Source organism: Pleurodeles waltl, chromosome 7 (genome assembly GCF_031143425.1).
Source record: "Pleurodeles waltl isolate 20211129_DDA chromosome 7, aPleWal1.hap1.20221129, whole genome shotgun sequence".
Classification (NCBI taxonomy): Eukaryota; Metazoa; Chordata; class Amphibia; order Caudata; family Salamandridae; genus Pleurodeles; species Pleurodeles waltl.
Genome location: NC_090446.1, coordinates 738,657,954 through 738,682,842, shown reverse-complemented (window position 1 = coordinate 738,682,842; position 24,889 = coordinate 738,657,954). Strand labels below are relative to the sequence as shown.

The 24,889-nt window shown below is 42.1% G+C and overlaps 1 protein-coding gene across 1 annotated transcript in view; it reads left to right on the top strand.

Annotated features, from left to right (window-relative positions):
• Positions 1-24,889, top strand: part of SPOCK1 (SPARC (osteonectin), cwcv and kazal like domains proteoglycan 1) — a 1,898,920-nt gene that overhangs the window by 1,840,121 nt on the left and 33,910 nt on the right. Inside the window, exon 9 of the mRNA XM_069199218.1 lies at positions 12,152-12,214. Within this exon, the coding sequence (XP_069055319.1) occupies positions 12,152-12,214 (63 nt within the window). The remainder of the gene's footprint in view (positions 1-12,151; positions 12,215-24,889) is intronic.

Here is a 24,889-nt window from a genome sequence, read left to right as displayed (position 1 = left end):
AGGCAAGCTCTAAATCAAGCCCTTGGAGATCTTCACAAGAAGAAAGGCAACACAAAGTCCAGTCTTTGTCCTCTTACTCTGGCAGAAGCAGCAACTGCGGATAGCTCCACAAAGCACAGTCACAGGCAGGGCAGCTCTTCCTCCTCAGCTCTTCAGCTCTTCTCCAGGCAGAGGTTCCTCTTAGTTTCCCGAAGTGTTCTAAAGTCTGTGGTTTTGGGTGCCCTTCTTATTCCTAATTTCTCCTTTGAAGCAGGCCTACTTCAAAGCAAAGTCTCTTTTGATTGTGAAATCCTGCCTTGCGCAGGCCAGGCCCCAGACACTCACCAGGGGGTTGGAGACTGCATTGTGTGAGGGCAGGCACAGCCCTTTCAGGTGTGAGGGACCACTCATCCCCTCCTAGCACAGCTGGCTCATCAGGAAATGCAGACTACACCCAAGCTCCCTTTGTGTCACTGTCTAGTGTGAGGTGCAACCAGCTCAACTGTCAAACTGACCCAGACAGGGAATCCACTAACAGGCAGAGTCACAGAAAAGGTATAAGCAAGAAAATGCTCACTTTCCAAGAGTGGCATTTTCAAACACACAATCTTAAAATCAACTTTACTAAAAGATGTATTTCTAAATTGTGTGCTCAGGGACCCCAAACTCCACAAATCTATCCGCTCCCAAATGGAATCTACACTTTAATCAGATTTAAAGGTAGTCTCCGTGTTAACCTATGAGAGGGACAGGCCTTGCAACAGTGAAAAACGAATTTAGCAATATTTCACTGTCAGGACAGATAAACCACATTACTATATGTCCTACCTTAATCATACACTGCACCCTGCCCTGGGGGCTACCTAGGGCCTACCATAGGGGTGTCTTATATGTAAGAAAAGGTAAGGTTTAGGCCTGGCAAGTGGGTACACCTGCCAAGTTGAATTTACAGTTAAAACTGCACACACAGGCACTGCAGTGGCAGGTCTGAACCATGATTACAGAGCTACTAATGTGGGTGGCACAACCAATGCTGCAGGCACACTAGTAGCATTTGATTTACAGACCCTGGTCACCTCTAGTGCACTTTACTAAGGACTTACTAGTAAATTAAATATGCCAATCATGGATAAACCAACCAACCATACAATTTACACAGAGAGCATATGCCTTGTTGCACTGATTACAGTGGTAAAGTGCTCAGATTTCAAAAGCCAACAGCAACAGGTTAGAAAAAAATAGGAGTCAGGAGGCAAAAAGATTGGGGATGACCCTGCATAAACTAAAAAGTCCAACATCTATTATCCCTTATCCCAATTTAATTTTTTTCCAAAAGTACCGTACCCCATTGATTGCCTGAGGGGTACTGGCACTCAGTAAAACTGTTGGCTTGATGGAGCTGGACATAACTTGGTTCAACATTTTTACGAGGGGCCTCTTTACATCCCCTTCCTTTGCTGCTGTATGGAGTAGAGAGAGCACCTTTGTCAACATTAGTTTGAATTCATTTACCTAATTTTGAAGACTAATGATAAGATTTACCGCCTCTTTCCGGGAGCTAAAGTTTATGTCCTGAAGGCTAGATGTTTCCAAGTTTACATCCACATTGCTTGTTGGTGGTGGGGGGGAGAGGGGTACAAGTTTTCTAACAGAGAGAAGTGGTTTGAGCAGGGTACGTCTTGCACAACTATGTTTCTGTGTGGTGCACTAGCATCAATTTCCTGTAAGGGACTGAAACCTCTTGCCTCAGTGCTAACATTGTCATGTTTCCCTTGTGTTGGAGGGGCAATGATGGCATGCGTATTGCAGACCATATGACCCTTTATGGACAGCTTCAGTTTAAAGAAGGGTGGCAGCATGCCACTCTTAGGCCTCTTAAGCACTCCCCTCTCATTTTCTTTTAGTATGGTCTCTACTTCTTCTATTAGAGTATCAATTTTTAGAAGCAACACAATTGGACGGTTTGGTGGAGGGTTTGTGTGATGGCTTCAAAATCTGTGGTTGGCCAGATTCCACCGGTGGGCTCCCTTGTGCCTTGAGCTTTCCTGTCCCCTAGCTTATATCTGTGGCAGTTGCACCCTCCAAGTCCAACCTGTGAAGTCAGCTAGTTGCAGCAAGTACTAGAGCGCCATCGGTTAATTTAAGGATATACAAAAATGATACCTTGGAGCCAAGAGGGGGTGGTCCAGCCCTACCATCAACAGCCACTGACGGGCAAGGACGGGTGCGCCCTTGGCCCGGGCTTTGCCGGCATGTGTTCCGCACTGCGGGAGACCCAAAGCGCTAAGGAGTGCTCTTCCGGCGCATCCCTTTGGTGCTGGGGCCACCTCCTGGGACTTGGAGTCCCTGTCGTCTGTGGCAAGGTGAAAGGTAAAGCTCCATTCACATTTTCCTTCCTGTCCACTACATCATACAGCAGTGGGCAGAGGGTCAGCCCCATCAGGCACTGGCTAAAGTCACTGTGATTGACAGTTTCAGACCTTACACAATGAGCACATCCACACACAAAGTAATTCCTTTGAGTGCCAGGGACTACTACTGGCACATGAGCTTTTTGAGACCACAAATATTTGTATATTTAGCCACTTTTCTAGGATTGGCAAGGGTCGAGCCCAACAACAAAGTTGTGCAAGAATCATGACTAAAAAGATGTTTTGACAAAGTCAAAAGTCTGGCAGACTGCACCAGAACGTCTGGCTTTGCTAGTCCTCATTTTCTGTGCTCCTCAAGATTCTACTTCTCATCATCAAAAGACACAGACCTTCTGGAACACCTTCAGAGCAAAGTAGACCTAGCCGTAGCCGTTTCACCGCATCAATGAGGTATAAATATGTAATTTAATCAATTTAATTCCTAGCAGGGAATGAGTTAAAGATGGTTCCAGGCCATGCTAGATTCCTGTGTTTTGTTTCTCTTTGTTTCATTCCCCCACAGCCAGCCTGTTGCATGAGGTCTGGCTCTGTAGGAGTTGTACTTTCTGCTCAATTCCATATATTTGACACACAGTGTAATGGAAAATGGCCAAGATTGCTTATTTGCTGCTCTTCACATGAGGTTGACAATATTTTTCCCTGCAAGAGGATTGACTAGAAAGTTAGGTAATAATATTTCAACATTAATTTACAGTGTTACCAATTTGGCCACACAATGAAAACCTGCATCGGAAATAAAGTTCAAGGGTTTTATTACAAATTGACACTCAGGTTAATGTAGACAAATCTCAAAAACATACTGCAAAGATACAGCATAGCAGTTGGGTAGCCAAATCTTCTGCAGAGATTTAAATGCCTTAAAATAAGACAAACCACAAGCTCTGTCACTGCAATACAAAATATAAACAACAGTATCTGACGTTTGGAAAATAAACATTGATCAACATATTAGTATAAGCTAAAATCAGCTAACTAAGTTGAACTATGGGCAAATTGGGAAATCTCCCAATATTCTAAGCTATAAAAAGAGAAAAATCTATCTACTAAAAGATCTGGCCATAAAAAGGCGAGAAGAAAAAATAAGAAAAAATGAATTAGGAAAGTGAAAAGAAGGTGTCAGCATTTCAGAAGCCCAGTCAAGAGTCTTCTTAAATAGTTAAGTATAAGCCTGATCCACACTCAGCAAAACACAGAGACCATGGGGTAAGTCAGAGATCTATATTTCTCAAAGTCCAGGGGAAAGTGTCCTAAAATAATCAGTAAAAGCCCTAGTTAATGCCACAAAATCCAAATAGGTAACACCCTCCTGGTCACGCTATCATGAGCTCCATTGTATTCTCCTGTTCTAGGGTGTAACTTGCAACATTATACTTCAGTCCAACAGTAGTCCTGAGAACGCTGTTGTCCTTGGTCCTCTGGACACCATTTGCAACATATATGAATATGGGACAGTCATCTCAGTCTTGGGCTTTCCGTGCACTGTCTTCAAGGCTTTTTTCTTAGACTCTCTATTAGTAAAACAATAGCACATCTATTTCCAAACTAACATTTGATGTGCATGCACCTACAATGAAATGACAAGTTAGCAGAAAATGAAGAAGTTTCTCATGTTAAAGAAATTAAGGATTAGTAATGTCAACGTTAAGCATTATTCAGCAATGCACATTTAATTTCATATTATACTGCCCACATATAATTTTCTACATTTATATAAATTCCAAACACATTATCTCAAAAGAAGTTTCATGTTACAGTAATTATAAATGCTGAGCTTTTGTAATACATGAGCTTAGATGTAGTGGAGATGTGCATTTCAACATTAAACTATAAAACTTTAGTTCACACCCTACATAAATTATAATTTCTAATCCAAATACATTCAAATAATATGAGGATGGTTATAAATATACACTCAATCTTAAAGCAGACTGAATATGTTTTTCCGATCATGACAATGAATGAACTTTTATTGATGTTGAGTGCACGACTTGACATTACTTAAATGTTAAGCACACAATATATTGCAATGGCAGGGTGGAAATAAATTCTACACTGCTCCAGTCCCCCCTCTGATGGCAAATCAAACCATCACATCAACTGTAAATTCTTATCAGAGAGCCAAATCAAAATCTCTGAGCTTTATCCAGAAAAGATCTTCCAGACTGCTCTAACTGCTTCATGTCATCATAATATAGGCTTCATCTATTTTCAAGCTCTATGTTCGCTCTACTCCTTTTCACTAACTTTTTCTTCTGCACTCTCATGTAGCTCTTGGAAAGTCCAAATATGTTTAATCCACAAATAATATAATACACATTTGATGAAAGATCTCCTAGAGAAGTATATATATGTAACTCTTTCTCACTCAATGAATGCATTCTACTGTCAGTAGGAAATGGGATTTCAGTAGCACTTGATGATCTAATGTTCTCTACAGTTTATAGAAAAGGTCAACCTTAATAGCAAGGCAATCATCACTATATTTGTCACAACTAATACTCCTGTACGTATCTGCATTTACTATTACTATTGTTTCTAGGTTCCATGTTTTCTCTCATTTCATAGCTGCAATGTAGCCTCTATTCCACTTGCAGTGCTGCACACAGTAATTTCAGGACCTCATTATTGAAATGAGTCCCTTGGTCTGACTCCAGAGAAGTCGAAACAGCGAATGAGCTCTCTTAACAATAATTTCTCTACTGTGAGATTGTAATTTCTCCTAGTCGGGTAAGCTCCAACCCAATAAGAGTAAATGCTTACCGTAACCAAGAGGTATCTCAGTCCATTGCACACAGGTAACTCAATGAAGTCTAACTGCATCCTGTTGAAAGGACCTTGTGGTCTTCCTATGTCACTCAGTGTTACTGCAGTTCATTTGCCTGCATTCATCTGTGGACATGTAACGCATCTGTGACACAATGCTTCTGCCATCAGCTTAAACCTAGGATTGAACCATATCTGTTGAAAGAATCTCACCGTTGCATCATATCCAACATGAGCTGGGGGCGTGGTAATGTCTCACCATAGGTGGTAGCAAACTATCTGGGAACACCGGTCTTCCATCATCTGAAACCCAGATATTATCCTTATCTCCTTTGACACAGCCTGATCTGATCCAGACTTGCTGTTTTGCTTCTGACACTTCTTCCAGTAATCTCTTAACTACTTCCCATGTATATGCTGCAGTTAGCAAGAGATTGTAATTTTTCTCATGTGTACCTTCATGTTGATGCTCACCACTGAAAGCACATGCATTTAAAGCACAATATCTGGCTACTGCGTTTGCATAGCTATTTCCCACAGTCACATAATGAGTTCCCTTGTGGTGCACTGAGCACTTCAAAACCCTAATTTGGGCAGGCACCTATAACGCCTTCAAAAGGTTATACACTTTCTCACCATGGCATAAGGGAGAGCCAGAGGAGATCGTAAAACCCCTCTGCGACCATAACTGTCCACAGTCATGACTGTTGGTGAAAATGGTCACCTTCAGCTGGTCTGAAGCACAGCATGCTCTTGTAAGATCAATCAATTCAGTCAATTGTGCCGAAAAGTCTCCTTGAAGCCACGAAGCTTCAACCATACCTGAGACAGTGCAGACCACATAGGCCACTCTCAGGTTTCCTTCATGGTACCCTAAGCAGAAGCCATCAACAAACATTGCATAATCTGATTCAGAGAGTGGCACAGCTTGTACGTCAGATCTTGGATGGTGCACAGTTCAGTGACATCTAGACAGCCTAGCTCAATTGCATCATCAAATGTTTGCATCACTTACAGGCAATGGTAGCAAATTTGCAGGATTCAATGTTGTACATCTCTTGAGAGTAATGTTCGGGGCAGATAAAATGGAGCTGCGCATAGTGTGTCAACCGACTGCTTGTGAGGTTTTGTATCTTTGTTCCAGGTAGCAACATTTTTACACAGTGGAGCACAAAAACATTCAGAAGATGACCCAAAACAATGCTTTTGCACTGTTCTATGCTGACATCCATTGCAGCAATGGCTTTCAGACAGTTGGGCAATGCCGAACCTACTGGGTCAAATGTAGCCAGAAAACAGACCACAGGCCTATGAGTGTTTCCATGTACCTGTGTTAACACTGGGAGAACACAACCCTCTCTCTCACTGCAATACAAAGGTAAAATATTTGTAATCAGGCATTCCCAGTGCCGGAGCAAAGCAGAGACTTTCTCTCAGCAGGCACGCATGCAGATGTCAGCCAGTGGTACTGGATCTGACACTTCCCTGTGTGTTAACATTTGTAAAGGCTTGCCAAAGGGAAAAGTTGGGAATCCACTAAAGGCAGCAGCTCACCATTTCTGTGAACATCCTGACTTGTTTCAGAGTTGTTGGTGGATTCATTTTTAGATTTGCTATAATTCTCTCTTGTGACACCTTCCCTGTGCCTTTCTCAAGTTGATGTCCTTCCTTCTCACAGTGCTGCAACTTGGTTGGGGATACTTTGACCATTCTCAGCTAAGTGGTTCAACACAGCAATTGTGTCTCGTCTGCAAGCTTTGTGTGTGTTTGGAACCCCTGTAGGTCATCAATATATTGGATCAGGACTGAATGATAGGGCATCTCTAGGGTCTCCAGGTTCTTTTTCAGAATCTGTTTGAAAATTGAAGGACTCTTAGTATACCCTTGTGGGACTCGCATCATGCTGACATAGGACTGCCAAACCTGAAAGCAAATTGATGGATTCCCTATAATCTCCTTCTGCTTTTAGGAGTGCAATAGATAGAACAATTAAGTTTGAACAAGAGGTCACATCTAAGTAGACTCACATGGCTAAAATAACACACTACACATTGGTGATTAATTTCTCAATCATGGAACCGATCACTGGAGTAATCCCAGCAATTGTTTCAGGGGTCTTGTTGTATTGTGGAATCCTCTGATACTCAGCATTTGGCTTCACAGTTACCCACACAGGTTCAACACATTTGATGAGATCTATATATTTTCTTGAAAAGTTCCCTGCACTCCTAAGAACTGTGTATTTAGTCTGATTAAACTGTTGCAGTCATTTTGCCATAGATTTGTGGGGGTGGCCCTAGTGCTAGCTAAAAGACGAGTGGCTGTGAAAAAATGCATGCCCAGGCTTAAACAGTGGATTGCTGATATGGTGTATTGTAAGGAGCAGTTGGAATTATACACTGAGGAACTGCCAGTACCATCGCGACCTAGAGATATATGGAGCCCGCTCACTGCTTATTTACTATCCTTACCTGATATAGTATTATGTGGTGTACAAGCTACAATGTTTCGTATGTAGGAGCATGACATATGAAGAAATGCTAATGTGAAACTTATATGGACATGATGGAACGATCTACTGTATGTGGCACATAATGACATTGCATTTGTGTTAATTTCTATCTTTTTTGTTGTATGCAACAAACTCAATAAACAGAACCATAAAAAAAATCCTGAAGACAATACTGTCTCTCTCAGACCTGTGGGTAAATCATCACTTGTCGGCATGGGGTACAGTCTGACATCCAGGTTTTGATCAACAATTTTAAATGCAACATCCTCATCGTGAGTCTGTATCTCAATGCGTTTTGGAGTGCAATAGATAGAACAATTAAGTTTGCACAAGAGGTCACATCTAAGTAGACTCGAGGGACTAGAATCATACACTACACACTGGTGATTCTCTTCAACGGACCCTATTTTTACAGGTACAGCTTCTGTGATGGGACTAGTCAATTGTTTATTTGCAACTCCTGCAACTTGGATTCTCTTTCTAGGTTAGGCACCTCTGCTGTTCTCACATTAGAGTAGGAGCACCTGTGTCTACTAAAAATGATATGGGGTGGCCATTCACCTCACCATCTAAGAATGAACCACTCTGGTCTAACTCCAATGATGCTGCAAGTACACATTCCTCCTCCCCTCTCAGGCACCGTCATTGGAATTGACCAGAATTGTAAATTTAATCTTTTGAGATCATGGGGTATTGATTCACAAAGGGATGGGTATTTGCATTTGGGACTTGATTGAAGTTAGTTCAGGGAAAATGTGCCTTTTGCTGTGGCATCGGGGCTTGTGGAACCTACATTAATTGACCTTGGGATTTGCTGTCTCTGTATATGCTGTGACTGAACTGGATTGTTTCCCTGAGACTGCACAAATCATCCATTCTGCATCTGATTCTCATTTGCCACATTATTCAGATTAAAATGACATCCCGTCTTCCAATGGCCCATTTTGCCACAAACATGGCATGGATTAGTCCTTTTCAAAGTCACCACATTCCCTTCTGTACTCTGGTCAATTGGAACACCTCGTATCCTACCCTGTTTTTGAAATCCATTACCTCCTTGCATCATCATACCTCCCTGCTGATAGTCTTCTTGCATAGCACCACAATTCCCCATAAACTGTTGATTCTGACTCCTCTGTGGAGCTTTCATCTGTTTCACCATCAACTTTTCTTTGTTTCTTCTGTTCATCTCCAAATCATCACTGCAATTTTTTGCATATCTCAGAATCTCATCAATTGGTTTACTCTGCCAACAAATAAAATGTTGCTGAATCATTGTATTAACCTCAGGCTTCAATCCATGCAAAAATCTGAACACAGAATGTCTCATATCTTTTGTCTCAATAGGCTCTATACCACTATACTGCTTGAACGCCTTCAGCAATCTCTCATAGTAGGAATTTATAGACTCTTTGGACTCTTGCGTCGTTCTCTCAATCTTAATCCAATCAATATCTTTAGAAGACACTTAATTTCAAGAATCACATTTGGAGACAGAATTTTAGTCACTGGATGTCTCATAGGTTTGTTGTCAGGCCAATCAACAGACACTTTGTATTCAACCCATAAATCACTTGGAACAACAATGTCAAATAAAGTGTTAAATTCTTCCCACAGAACTTTTGAAAGTTTCACAAATCGCTCGACTTGTCTGCACCATTCCACATGCTTATCTCTCAACTTTGGGAAATCATTTGTGAAAGATGCAATATCACTCGTATGTCAGGGTACATGAACATAACCTCCACCAGGAACTTCTCTCATTGGAAGTATTTGGATATCTTCCTCATTCTCATCTGCTCCAGCCGGTGGCAGATCTAGCCTTACGTTCCTTGGATCCTTCTTCTTTACCCATCTTCCTTCCCATCTATCTAATTCACTCCATTTGTATATGTAGCCAATTAATTCCCTGATCTGTAATTTAATTACTGATGGTCTCATGTTAGCAAGATCTCGATCATTAAAGCTCAAGTGATAGCTTCTCTGCAATGCTTTGGACTTATTTAAATCAACTTTATATCTCCAGGCTAATTCAGGTAATCTCTCATGAGCTTGTCCTGCACATCTTGTAATGTCTTTGCACACTAACAGTAGTCTGTCTTCTTGGTAAGTGTCTAGTTGGAATATGTCAAGTGTTCCCAGTATCACCTCATTCAAATCTAATCAGTTTAGCCACATCCAATACCCTTTTTCTCTCTGGGTTTTGAAATGATCATCCACTGTATCCTGAACCTTACATTTATTGTAAGATGACCTTCATCGCTGTTTTTAGGATGTTCACAGGCTATACTGAATCCTAACTATAAGGAAATAATGCATTTGAAACTGTTAAATTTTCATGAGACTAAGTTAAGGATGAAGCCAAATGGTAAAATGTCATGGCAGATTTATGTAAATTAAGCTCTTAATGATTTCAAAATGATGGTACCAAGTCATTAAATCTTTTTGTATATAGTCCTTGTGACAATATTTCTTGCTCTCTGTATATTCTTGCTGTTGACAATGTAAATTTTACCAAACACTTATGGTGTTATAGCTCCAGCTAGACCAAACAGTATTGAAAAAAACAATTACGGTCATTAATGAGGGTACGTTATTTTGTTCAGTCCATCCTTCCAGCAGTAGAGTAATGAAACTTGAGGGGACCCTCCCACAAAATACATGAAGGGGACCCCCCAGGTAGGGATGGCCGTTGAGCTGGTGGTGCTTGGTGCAACAAACTGTTTTGGCGCCCTCCATCCTTCCCCCATAGCTCACTTATAGTTTTGTGATCGGCATTGTGCACATACTTAAATCAAGTACATTATCTCTCTGAGCTACTTTATGATGAGTAAAAGCTGCCACTAGACAAAATTCAGATTTCTCACCAGCAGTAGCAATAATCACCAGAGTTATCTTAAATTTTATATTGTTGCCTGAAAACTGCTGGATGAACAAGCAAGTTCAGCGCTTCTAAACCCATAAGTTATTTTTAAACACAGCGCCCGTACCAAAGTCAGTACACTGGTCGCACTACCCTAAAGCCAGCCCTGCTCCCACAGCCCGTGCACAGTGACAGGGGGGCCCCCCTGGAGCCCCCAGCACCATGGGGACAGCAGTAGCCATTGTTACGCCACTGCCTTCCAGTCAACAGTGCAAGCCTCTATCTTCCCTATCACTAAATGAGGCAGCTGCATGTTTTCCAGACTTACAAAGAATCAACTCTTACCTGTTGGTACACTGTACTCCACTTCATTAGAGACTGCCTCACTCTACTACTTTAGAACAGAAATCAAAGCCCTCTTCTTTTCTTAGTACCACCACTCAATTCATTTATTCACCCTCAAAGTAAACTTTGTGAACTCATGTGTTTCTGTTTAGTCAATTTTATCAAAGTATGGGCTTTACTAGATATCTGCCTGTGACTCTCCTCCTCGTTCCCTTCGTATGTCAAAGCAGGTTCTCTTTTTATATCTGAAGCGCTCCACTGCTATTCAGGGTTTTATATTTAATTGCCCACATGAATAAGCAATATAAGTGATAGCATTACATTACTTGATTAAAATTAATAGGTCAAAGATAGTCCACATTAATTGATTTGTGCTGAATGTATGGGTATAGCAAATACTAAACCAATACAAAGTGATTCTTGAAAATAGTTTGAGCTTGGCTCTCAAATCTTCTTTTCTTCCCTGGGCTACTTGGTATTAGATACTAATAAATGGCACAACAGTTGATGGTGATTACTGAGTTTGAATTAGCTTAAACATCTATATCGCCCTAATAGATTGCTGAGTATCTGGCAAATGTTAATATAAATTTTAACCTCCCCTTATTAATTAAATGGTATCTAAACCTTGACATGCACAAACTACTAACATTCATTTAACCTCGAAACCAGGATCACAGATTTGTTTACACCTTCATTGATATCCATTTCAAATGTGCTAGCTCAAGTGGTAAAGGAACAGTGACCCTCACGAGACAAAAAGGTAAATAAGGGTTCAGCTCAAAGATAATGAAGACAACCTTGTTTGCTTCCCTTGACCATGCTCTTTCTAAACATAGAAAACAGGAACACAATGAATGAATTTGTATGCTACTGGTAATACCACTGTGTTTGGGGTATGAAACTAAGATAAAGGGTGGGCTTAGTGTTAAAATAACATCTTTTGATTTGTAGTGGAAATGATGAATCTTCTGCTTATATCAGCACCATCAATTTAGAAATCTCATGCACTTTTATCGATAGTGCAGTAGTATTTTAGCAGGCAGATTCTCCAAGAACAGAGAATCCTCCAATGGAGGGTTCAGAACTTCCACAAAGCAAAATATTTTAAGTTATTACTATTCTCTAAATTGAGCCACTTGTTTGTGAAATAAGGAGGTAAACATTAAATCAACAAATCAAATTTTAAGATTATATCGAAATATTTGAATTATTGGCTTGCAATATTTAAGGATGTTTTTTTACATTTTATTTCAGGACTCCCATGCCAAAATGAGATGAACAGAATTCAAAAGCTAAATCGAGGAAGAAACCTGCTGGGTGAGTTTGGTTCAGTTGTTTTCATCTAAGCAACTCTGTAAGAGACCCCTCTCCCATTATTGTGAATATTGAGATAGGAATTACTAGTTGTACAAAGGGCCAGCACTTAATATATCAAATAACGTAGTACATTTCAAGCAGACGTTTTCTTAATCTAAGCAGTTATGGGACATATTTCTTCACACAGTGGAGAGGTTTGATTTCTAGGGCTTCCAAAGGCAATTGTCATTGTTTCTATTGCCTCCAAATTTCCAATCTAAAATCACTTGCCTCAAATTTCTATTCAAATGTATTTGCTTTGCAAATATAAGAGAAAGGTCAACTTATTTTTTACTTAGCTGTCGCTCTGGGATATAAGTGTATTGTTGTATTTGTGAAAAATAAAGACAACAGAAGATAAAGTTACACATTATTCATCTACAAGGTGTGCTAATCAACCAAAAATATACGTTTTGATGCAACATTTTGAAAAATGCCACCTTGAAAAAATCTCATACGTGCAAGGTGTACCACCAGATGGTTTGACTTTTGGAAATCGAATAGGTTGACCTCTTTTAGGTTATTAGGTCTGCTTAACAGATTTTGGTATTTTTTTTAAATAAAATGTATTCCTTAGCTGTATATATTCAAAGAAACTATTTTAACATAAACCAAAGTAGAGGCACATGTAGTGAAGAAACTGAAGATTAAGTTTATAGTCAAATTTCTTAAATGCTGTATATTAGTGCATGACCAGTTGCCTGCCAGTGAATCAGAAAGAGGAAAATGGGAAGTGATGGATTAAACCATAAAGTGGTGCATCATGTATATCTGGGAATTGCCAACCTCTGTGAAATGACTGACCAAATTTGGGACTAGACTAGCGAATTCTTAAAGATGGTCTTTTTGAAGTAAGAGGACTAAAAAAATGGCCAAACTTTGATATTTGTATAGATTTCCAAGGAGTTTCAGATAACCCCTCCACCTGTATGCTGGAAAAACAGGGCCAATAGTAGTCCCTTAGACATGATAGTGCCTGTTGACCTTTGTGAAGTGGTTGGTCCAAGGAGGAAATTGAACAGGATTTCTTAAAATGCCCTGGAGAGTAGAAAATCATTTTTTAAAGCAAAAACGTATTTGGAACCACTAATGGTAGTGCTCGCAATAAAGCAGTACATTTTTTAGGAATATTTATTCTGATTACGTTGCATCTCCCCTAAAAACCGAGTGTGAATCAGGCCCATTTATGTAAGTCTAAAGAATATCCTGATTAGGTTAAAATCTGGTTGGAATTGATGGAATATTGACCCCTGTTAGAAAATGGGTCTCTAGTTGGCACAGGTATGCACCCTGTCCAAATAGGGATGACAACCCTTGTCAGGGTAAGTCACAAGACAACCTATATTATCCTGTGCTCACCCTCTGGTAGCTTGGCACAGGGCAGGCTGACTCAGAAGGCAATGTGTAAAGTATTTGTGCAATAACTCATAAGTCAGTAACACTGTGCAAATCCACACAGTTGAGAAAAATAGATAATATTTATCTGAATTAAACCATTAAGCCACACGAAAATGACAAAGGTCCATTATACACAGGTCAGCTTATCACATTTTAGAGGTTTACACAGGTCTTAATCTAAAGGAATCAATGGATGTATCGCCTTAGCACAAAGTACCTGGGCTGCAACAAAAACAAAGACAATGCAGACCACAGGGGAGGTGAGGCGTCGGAAAGCAAAGCGATGCATCGATCACTAATTGTGCAGAGGTGATGTGTCAATTCTTAATACACAGGTGAGATGATGCATCAGTTCCTTATTGCCATGGGAAGTGATGTGTCAATATACATAGGTGCTGCATTGATTCTGCAGGTATAGCATTGCTTTTTCAGCCGCGAGACCAGAGTTGTGTCCATTTTTCTAGCACGGTGCATTGTGGCATTGATTTTCTCTTTAGGGTGAAGTCTTTGATGGCCCTGAGACTTCTTGGCAGGAGGCATGCTGACAAGCCCTTGGAGATCACTTGTGGTGGGAAGGCAAAGCCCTCTCATAAGAGTAAGGGAGCAGCAGGGCAACAGCAGAAGAACAGTCTTCCAGAAAAGCAGTCCAGGTGAGTCCTTTGGGCAGCACAGCAGTCCTTCTGACAAAGTCCAGTTGTAGGTGGAGAAGTGTCTGATTTGTGGGGGGCCACAGATCTAGTATATACACCTAAATGTGACTTTGACATGGAGGAGACTTCAAAGAGTGGTTTTGAAGTGCACCAGTTCCATTTTTAGCCCAGTCCTGTCTGTCAGGAGGTCTATGGGGGCTTATTAGTCCTTTATGTAGGGTGAGGCCAGTAGCCTTTGAAGAGTTAGTGAGAGCCCCTCCTGCCCAGGATGACCCATCAGTATGCAGCTGAGTGTCCTGTGTTTATGGCTATCTGGGTTGAAATGCACAAGGGGAGATGTCAACCAGTGCAGACCAGATGTGTATGAGAGGCAGACTGTAAGGCACAGAGGGAGGTAAGTGCTGAGAAATGCCTACTTTCTAAAAACCACCAGTAAGCTGGATTTCTCATTTCCATTCCCACCGTACCAAACGTGACAATGTCACTCCTTTCAGATCAGAAATTACCACTTAAAAGTAAATATGGGAATTCCCAATGCTGGCCTATGAGAGGAGCATGCTTCACAATAGTGAAAAACATCTTTGGATGTTGTTCACTACCAGGACACGTAAAACTTATAAGAACATGTCCTGCCTTTTACTAACATAGCACCCTGTCCTATGGGCCACCATGGGCCTGTTTTAGGAGTTACTTATATGTAGTAGAAGGGGTGTTTAAGGCTTGGCAAGTAGTTTTAAATGCCAAGTCGAAGTGGCAGTGAAACTGCACACACAGGCCTTGCAATGGCAGGCCTGAGACATGGTTAAGGGGCTATTTAAGTCGGTGGCACAATCTGTGCTGCAGTCCCACTAGTGGCATTTAATGTACAAACCCAGGGCACATATTGTGCACTTTATATAGGTAAATTAACTATGCCATTTTGGTATGAGCCAATGTTACCATGTTTAGGGGAGAGAGCACAAGCACTGAGTGAGGGAGGCAAAAAGTTGGAGGAAGACCACCATAAGGCTGTCAGGTCTACCACCCCCAGATAAGTGACTGTAGTGGTGACATGCTCATCAGTCATATAGAATTTGAGTTTTGCTACTATTAAGACGGCATTCAAATTTCACACCAAATCTCTGTGCTTCTATCTGAATAATCAGGAGAGCAGTTATAGGATAAGATGTTAATAGTCATTGGTGTATGCTACCTCTTTGCTTGAGGAATCATTCAGAATCAGAGGCTTGATCTCCATACATTTATTTAGAAGTTGCGTAAAGCATTCTAGATATAAGACAAATAATTGTGGTGGAAGAGGACAGTCTTGGCATGGACTTCTCCTCTGATCAGAAAACCTTTGCTGATTGACAGCCCTGTCTGTTAAACCTTTATATAAGGCTTGATTTTGGCTGATCATTATGATACCAAAGCCAGTGTGTCTTGGTATCTGCCAGAAGAAAGGCCAGGAGACGACGTCAAATGCCTTTTCAACATTCTGAAGGATCACAAAGGTTGCTTTATTCTGTACACTGGCAATATAAAAAATGAAGACTGCAAAGCTATGTCTCTACCTGTGATAAAGCCATGTTGCAACAATTCAATCGGTTGGCTATCCAGGGAGAAATCCTATTTTCAAGTACTTTTATATATATCTTTGAGAGTCTCAAATTGGTCAATGATATTGGCTGATAGGGGCCACAGTTCTTCGGATTTCTAGCCTTATTTTCTTAATACCACAGTACATGTTTCTTTCTATTATTTTGGGATTTCCTCATTTTTCAGATCGCAGATCTTTAATAGCTTTTTCTAATTCTTGTTTTAGGATACTAGTTTTGAAATTATTATGCTAAATGGCTGTAAGGATTGGAGCTTTATATTCCTGAATAGAACTGATATATAATCAGTGGGTGTGGGCTGTGACTGATATGTTTGCAGCATACTGAGATAATTTTATCATCCTCATTAATTAATTTATCTTTGTCATCCCTTATGCCTAATAGTAAACATATTAGTTTATTAACCCCTTTGTTGCCAGGACTTTTCCCCCTCAGGTGCCAGGCCTTTTTTTGGCTATTTGGAGCAGTTCGCACTTAGACCCTCATAACATTTTGCCCACATATTCTACCCACACCAAATTTGCGTCATTTTTTCCAACATCCTAGGGATTCTAGAGGTATCCAGAGTTTGTGGGTTCCCCTGAGGAGACCAAGAAATTAGCCAAAATACAGTGAGAATTTTGTTTTTTTTTTCAGAAAAAAGGGCTGCAGAAGAAGGCTTGTGTTTTTTTCCCTGTAAATGGCATCAACAAAGGGTTTGCGGTGCTACAATCACCAGCTTCCCAGCTTTCAGGAATAGGCAGACTTGAATCAGAAAACCCAATTTTTCAACACAATTTTGGCATTTTACTGGGACATAACCCATTTCTAGGATTTTTTGTGCTTTCAGCCTCCTTCCAGTTAGTAACAGAAATGGGTGTGAAATCAATGCTGGATCCCAGAAAACTAAACATTTCTGAAAAGTAGACAACATTCTTAATTCAGCAATGGATAATTTGTGTAGATCCTACAAGGGTTTCCTACAGAAAATAACAGCTGAAATAAAAAAATATTGAAATTGAGGTTAAAAAACAGCCATTTTTCTCTACGTTTTATTCTGTAACTTTTTCCTGCGATGTCAGATTTTTTAAAGCAATTTACCGTTACGTCTGCTGGACTCTTCTACATGCGGGGATTATATAGGGCTTGTAGGTTCATCAAGAACCCTAGGTACCCAGAGCCAATAAATGAGCTGCACCTCGCAGTGGTTTTCATTCTATGCTGGGAATACAGCAGTTCATTTGCTGAAATATAAAGAGTGAAAAATAGGTATCAAGAAAACCTTTGTATTTCCAAAATGGGCACAGGATAAGGTGTTGAGAAGCAGTAGTTATTTGCACATCTCTGAATCCCGGGGTGCCCATACAAGCATGTGAATTACAGGGCATTTTTCAAATAGACGTCTTTTTTACACACTTTGTTACATTTGGAAGGAAGAAATGTAGAGAAAGACAAGGGGCAATAACACTTGTTTTGCTATTCTATTTTCCCCCAAGTCTCCCGATAAAAATGGTACCTCACTTGTGTGGGTAGGCCTAGCGCCTGCAACAGGAAATGCCACAAAACACAACGTGGACACATCACATTTTCCCAAAAAAAACACAGCTGTTTTTAACAAAGTGCCTAGCTGTGGATTTTGGCCTCTAGCTCTGCCGGCACCTAGGGAAACCTACCAAACCTGCACATTTTTGAAAATTAGACACCTAGGGGAATCCAAGATGGGGTGACTTGTGGGGCTCTCACCAGGTTCTGTTACCCAGAATCCTTTGCAAACCTCAAAATGTGGCTAAAAAAACACGTTTTCCTCCTATTTCGGTGACAGAAAGTTCTGGAATCTGAGAGGAGCCACAAATTTCCTTCCACCCAGCGTTCCCCCAAGTCTTCAGATAAAAATTATACCTCACTTGTGTCGGTAGGCCTAGTGCCTGCGAGAGGAAATGCCCCAAAACACAATGTGGACACACGACATTTACCCAAAGAAAACAGAGGTGTTTTTTATAAAATGCCTACCTGTGGATTTTGGCCTCTAGGTCTGCCGGCACGTAGGGAAACCTACCAAACCTGTGCATTTTTGAAAGCTAGACACCTAGGGGAATCCAAGATGGGGTGACCTGTGGGGTTCCCACCAGGTTCTGTTACCCAGAATCCTTTGCAAATCTCAAGATTTGGCCAAAAAAACACTTTTTCCTCACATTTCGTGACAGAAAGTTCTGGACTCTGAGAGGAGCCACAAACGTCCTTCCACCTAGTGTTCCCCCAAATCTCCCGATAAAAATGATACCTCACTTGTGTGGGCAGGCCTTGTGCCCGCGACAGGAAATGCTCCAAAACACAACGTGGACACATCACAATTTCCCAAAGAAAACAGAGGTGTTTTTTGCAAAGTGCCTACCTGTGGATTTTGGCCTCTAACTAAGCCGCCACCTAGGGAAACCTACTAAACCTGTGCATTTTTTTAAACTAGACACCTAGGAGAATCCAACATGGGGTGACTTGTGGGCTCTCACCAGGTTCTGTTACCCAGAATCCTTGGCAAACCTCAAAATGTGGCTAAAAAAAACACTTTTTCCTTCACATTTCGGTGATAGAAAGTTCTGGAACCTGAGAGAAGCCACAAATTTCCTTCCTTCCAGCGCTCCCCCAAGTCTCCCGTTAAAAATTATACCTCACTTGTGTGGGTGAGCCAGGTGCCTGCAACAGAAAAAGGCCAAAAACCTGTCGAGATTGAGGGGATAGCACAGCGAGTTGATAAGCACATATTTTTCCTTTATACACCTTTAGACTGATTCTGCTTTGGGACTCACACAAGTGAGGTGTCATTTTACATGAGAGATTGAGGGGAATGCTGGGTAATAGGAATTTTGTGCCGGAGTGGTGATCCTACAAAGAAAAGTCAGGAAAATATGCTCTTTTAAGCAAATTTTGAGGTTTCCAGAGGAGTATCTGTAACAAAATGTTGGGGGATCCACGCAACCCACACCTTCCGGGACTCCTTGGGGTGTCTAGTTTTAAAAAATGTCTGGGTTTGGTAGGTTTACCTAGATGAAGGCCACACCCAGGACTAAAACATGGGTGCCCCTCCCCCCAAACATAGGTAGTTTTGAAATATATCATTTTGATGCGTCCACATACGTCTATGATGTGCCAAACACTAAAATTGTGAAAAGAAATGCACTTTTGTTATGTTAAAAAAGACCCCTCACACACCAACTAAGTTGGTGGCATGTTTCATCATCGGGGTCCCGCCTGAGACACCTAGCGTGTCACAAGTGTGCTGCGACGCCTGAATACAGCGGAGTAGGTTTTGACATTTTTACCACACATATTGGTTGGATTTGGCACGAGGGTGAGTGATGGTCAGTAGATCAAATTGTATTAACAAGAGATTTCACAAAAGTAAAATGCACTGTTAATAACTGAAAGGCCAAAAAACTGAACCAATGACTCACAGCTTGTGAGCTGTAAAGCCGCGTCAAGGCACCAACGGTTTTACAGTCCATTCACACACCTTTCATACATGACATGCAAAAGACCATTCACGCCACCAGCCATGGGCCCAGCACATTGCAACACTCGCATCGACAGACAGCACTACTCAAGGGCCCATCACTTACATACGGCCACATGCCTGATACAGCAATCACACTAGCTGATGGGAGGTTGTGGACTGACGTGTGGGTGGCCCCCCCAGCCAAGCGTCACTCCACACACTGCCAGCCAAGCGCCACTCCACAAACACTGCCACCCAAGCACCACTACACACTCACCACCAGCCAAGTGCGACTCCACACACTCCGCCAGCCAAGCACCACTCCACACACACTGCCAGCCAAGCGCCACTCCACACACACTGCCAGCCAAGCGCCACCCCACGCACACCACCCGCCAAGCGTCACCCCACGAACACCACCAGCCAAGCGCCACCCACGTACACCGCCTGCCAAGCGCCACCCCACACACACCGCCAGCCAAGCGCCACCCCACGTACACCGCCAGCCAAGTGCCACCCCACGCACACCACCATCACTTTTTTTGTTTATAAACAACAAAGAAACCACTAACTAATTTTACAATAAGTACAAAACTACAAACATAAAAGCTGTAACTAAATGCATGACAGTAATGCCAGCCGTGAAACTGAACATATGAAAATATAAAATAGGCAGTTTACGCTCACTGTATTTCGCCAAAAAATGTTTTGGTGTGGTAAGTCCTGAAACAGCCAGCCACACACAGCCCAGGCTTTGAAGGGCAATCGGGGCAGTACATCCGGGTCTCCCTCCGGATACCTCTTCGGGCACATACTCAACATTTCTTAGTGGGCAAGTCTTTTTGGGGAGTGGGAGGAATGTGATCTGGAAAGTGGCGATCTTTCAATCTAGCCACATCCTCCACCACTGCTACTCTAGGAACTCTTGCCTGTTCCAACACAATAAGGCTCTCTATCACGGACTCCTGAAATTTAGCAAATTTCCTCCTTGACTCAGGTGACCAATCCTTGAACACAATAAATGCATTAAAAGTTGACAAATGAAATAAATGTAGGGCCAACTTTTTATACCACACATAAGACTTACAAAGAGCAGTGTAAGGTTCCAAACTCTGATCTATTCTATCAACACCACCCATGTGCCTATTGTAGTCCAAAAAGCATGCAGGTTTGCGCACTTCAGCAACCTGACCCCAAACAGTCACAGGGGAAGTACTCTCATGATGGATGGTAGATAGCATGTACACATCCCTCCTGTCTGAAAATTTCAGAGCAAGCAGCTCATTATTCCGCAAGGCACTGCACTGTCCCCTCGCAGGTTTTTTACAGTCAAGCTCCTTTGGATAGCCTTTCCGGTTAGAACGGATTGTGCCACAAGCAACAGTGTTCACTCTAATCAACTCCTTGAACAACTGCACTCCAGTGTAGAAATTATCTACGTACAAATGGTGACCTTTGTTAAACAGTTGTCTACCAAGTTACCGTACAATTTTCTTGCTAACTCCAAAAGTGGGCGGACAACCAGGGGGGTCAATACTGGAATCCCTACGAGTGTAGACCCGGAAATTATACATGTATCCTGTACTACTTTTTGACAGCATATACAATTTCATTCCATGAAACCGTGCTCTCTTACTAGGAATGTACTCTTAAAAACGAAATGCCCCTTGAACAGGACCAAGGACTCATCCACACTTATCTCTTTGCCTGGAACATGGACCCTCTAAAAACAAATCTACAAAATGATCAAGGATAGGCCTAATCTTAAAAAGTCACAATCAGGGTGATCTCGTGGTAAGGCTAAAGCATTGTCTACAAAATGCAGCATACGAAGAAGAAGAAAATAGCGATTACGAGTCATAGTTGCAGGAAATATAGCCGTTGCCATCAAGGGACTAGTAGACCAATAAGAAGCTAGTGATGGCTTCCTTTTCAACCCCATCAAAAAAGTCAAACCTAAAAACTTTTTCATCTCTTCCAGATATGTCGGAACCCACTGAGAAGCTCTAAAATGAGGCCTAAGTTTGGCAGCGTTGTCCCTCAAATATTGCTCCGCATACAAATTAGTCTGCTCAACAATCTCTTCCAAAAATACATCGTCCATAATCAAGTGAGAGAAATTGACAAGCAAAAAGTTTTCCGTATTGACTCTACACCCTGGGAGGCCAGTAAATGCAGGTAACTGTGGCTGCTCCATGTTTGGGGCAATCCAGGTGTCAGGTCTAGTAATGAGAAACCCTTCAGCCCCAGGCTGCTGCACTCTTGGCACATCAATGTCCTCCTCTAAAAAAGGTCCTTCATCTGCACTGAGGGTGGCTTCCTCATCAGAGGAATCCTCTCAGACAGAAAACTCACTGCCAGAATCTCTCACTTCCTCCTCTGCCTCAGATGCAGAGTCAGTCTCATAATCATGGTCAGCAGGCGACTCAAAAAGCTTGCCAACAACCTGCTGAGCGGTCACTCTGCGGCTAGCCATGATCCTTTCTAACAACAAATGGATTGCCACAACAACCAGCACTAAAATAAGTAATAAACAAAGTGTAGCTTTATCACAAAGAGTTATGTACTAAAAAACTACACCACTCACTTGCCTGAAAAAGCTACTCAACAGCAACTACTCTGCACAGAGACAGCAATCACCAATGATATGCCACTAAACAGAAAAAAGAAAAAAGAAAATTAGACATATGACAACACAAATTTCATTGTGCTCAAATCTAAGGACAATTTCACACACAATCCTGCATTAGTGCATAGTACACCACCTACAAACATGTCATTCATGCATGTCAACAATACTCCTTTGGAGTAAATTTCTTTTATTTACCTAAAACATGCAACTATGCAAACTGCAGGACAACTACTGCCAAAACCACAAGGATCCACAGCAAAGGAAGCAAAAGCTTTAAACTATAACAAAAAGAAGAAATGAACTGTTATAATCACAAATACAAATACTTCGCCAGTTGACAAACACCCCGTCACCAAGAACTTAGAAATTGCCCCATGGGCCTAAAAAAATAGGCCGATCTGCCCCCAAGGGGAGCAGAAATGGCCATCAGTAATGTGCCCCCCTTTGGGGGGTGACCCTTGCCAAAGGGGCCACCCCTACCACAAAACACACACACACAAGATCACTGGTGCCTAGGTGGGTTCTGCCCTCCCTTGGGGGCAGATGGGCCTAAAAAGATAGACCCATCTGCCCCCAAGGGGAGCAAAAATGGCCATCAGTAATGTGCTCCCCTTTAGGGGGCGACCCTTGCCAAAGGGGCTGCCCCCCCCACACAAAACACACACAAACAAGATCCCTGGTGCCTAAGTGGATTCTGCTCCCCCTGGGTGCAGATGGGCCTAAAAGAAATTGGCCAATCTGCCCCAAATGGCCAACAGCTCTAAGTCCCCTTCGGGGGTGACCCTTGTCAAAGGGGGTGCCCCAGCACACAAAAAACAAAGGAAACCAAAAATAAATAATCTCTGACGTCTCAGTGGCTTTTGCCCCCTTTGGGGGCAGATGGGTCTAAATAAATAGGCCATATGGGTGTAAAAAAATAATAGGCTGATCTGCCCCCAAGGGGGCCAGAAATGGCCAAAAGCTCTGTGCCCCCTTTAGGGGGCAACCCTTGCCAAAGGCGGCAAAGGGGGACACCCGAGCACAAAAAAAGGGAACAAAAAAACCCAAATCCGTGGTGTATTAGTGGTTTCTGCCCCCTTTGGGGGCAGATGGGCCTAAAAGAAATAGGCCCCAGAAATAGGCCCATCTGCTCCCAAGGGGGGCAGAAATGGCCAACACTAATTTCCCCCTTTGAGGGGGCAACCCTTGTCCAAGGGGTGCCCCCAAGACACAAAACACACACACCACACAATCCCTGGGGTCTAGTGGGTTTTGACCCCCGAGGGCGAGATCGGCCAAAAACATGGCCAATCTAGCCCCGGGGGAGGGTCCCAAACATCTAAAAAAATATTACCCCCAGGGCAGTGACCCTTTCCTAAGGTGTCGGTTCCGAAATACTTCATGAAAATAAAATCCCTGGTTCTCTGGTGGGTTACGACCCCTCCCACCCCCCCCGCCCCAGGGGCAGATCATCCAAAATAATGGCCGATCTGCCCCGAGGGGGGGCCGAAACAGAATTTATTATGGCCCCCCGGGGAGCGACCCTTGCCCAAAGAGTCGCTCCTCAAAATAAGTCATTGTAAATCCCTCGTGCCTAGTGGGAATTCCTGCTCCACAATCACAGGCTCCGCCCGCAATCGTCAATCCATTGAAAACAGGCACAGGGGGGAAAGGAAAAACTCTTTCCTTTCCCCCCTGTGTCAGTTTTTCCCCCCAAAACCTCCCAAAAGAGAAGGACTCACCTAAAATGAGTCCTTTCTTTAGAACCGCGCTGGATGTAAATGGCTTCCAGCGCGTCCTCGGCAGCTTCTGATGACGTCTGTGCACTGTGAGCGCGCTGACATCATCAGATTGCCGGGGGGGGGTTGGGGTGGAAGGGGAAACGATTCCCCTTCCATCTCCGACTGGAGGGTGTGGGAGGGAAGGTCAGGTGCAGGACGAGCTGGTCTCGTCCAGGCACACAGGAACCGTGTGCTTGGATGAGACCAGCTCGCCCCAGGCACCCTGGGGGTTAATGTCCCCATTGATTCATAATCTGTTATGTTAAATCCTACAAACAACTTTATCCCATAATTGTTGCTTTAGAAGTATTTTTATTGCTGTTAACTGATTTACAATTGTATCGGAGGATGCAAGCACATGAGGATTTGCATGTGACAATGAAAATTCAGTTTCTGAATTTTGCTACAGATTATGAAGATCTGCCATCTTTTTTGGGAATTTCTTATACTGAGAATTACATGTGAGAGAGAGTTGTCCCTAATAACTGCTTTTACTCAATCCCAAACTATGTGACTTGCAGCTGTAGTTTCATTATCAGTGATGTCCTCTTCCATATGACTGTTCATATAATTTTGATGTGTTATATCAAGATGAAGATCTTTTCAAATATCCACCATATTGTTTTAGAAGGTTTGTTTATCCATTTACTTAGAATTTTAAGTGTGTGAGGATTGAGATCCGGTATCAGGCCAGTGAACCCACCTTCACTTAAACTGTTTGTTTTGTGGTATGTTAATGGGTTGGGGCTATGTATTTTGAAATATTATTAGCCAATGTATTGTAAACTGACTGCACACTCACAGCTCACACCTGTACTGGTGTTATGAGGTTAAGGGGAAATGTGCAGCATTATTCCCCAAAGCCTTTCATTGCTGTTAAATTACTTTCATCATTCACAACATAGTGAGGTATGCATGTAAAAAGCTGAGCATCTATTAAATTCATATTCCTATTTATTACTGGTGGAAACACTGTGCAATTGCAATTAACATCCCAACATTTAGAAAGAAGGTTTGGAATAACTTACATAGAATTATAGTTTTTACAAGCTAAACATTTTACACATTTGTTTAGGCACTGTTTAATGACTGAGACTATGGGCCTGTTTTAGTTTTTGATGAAGGGGTT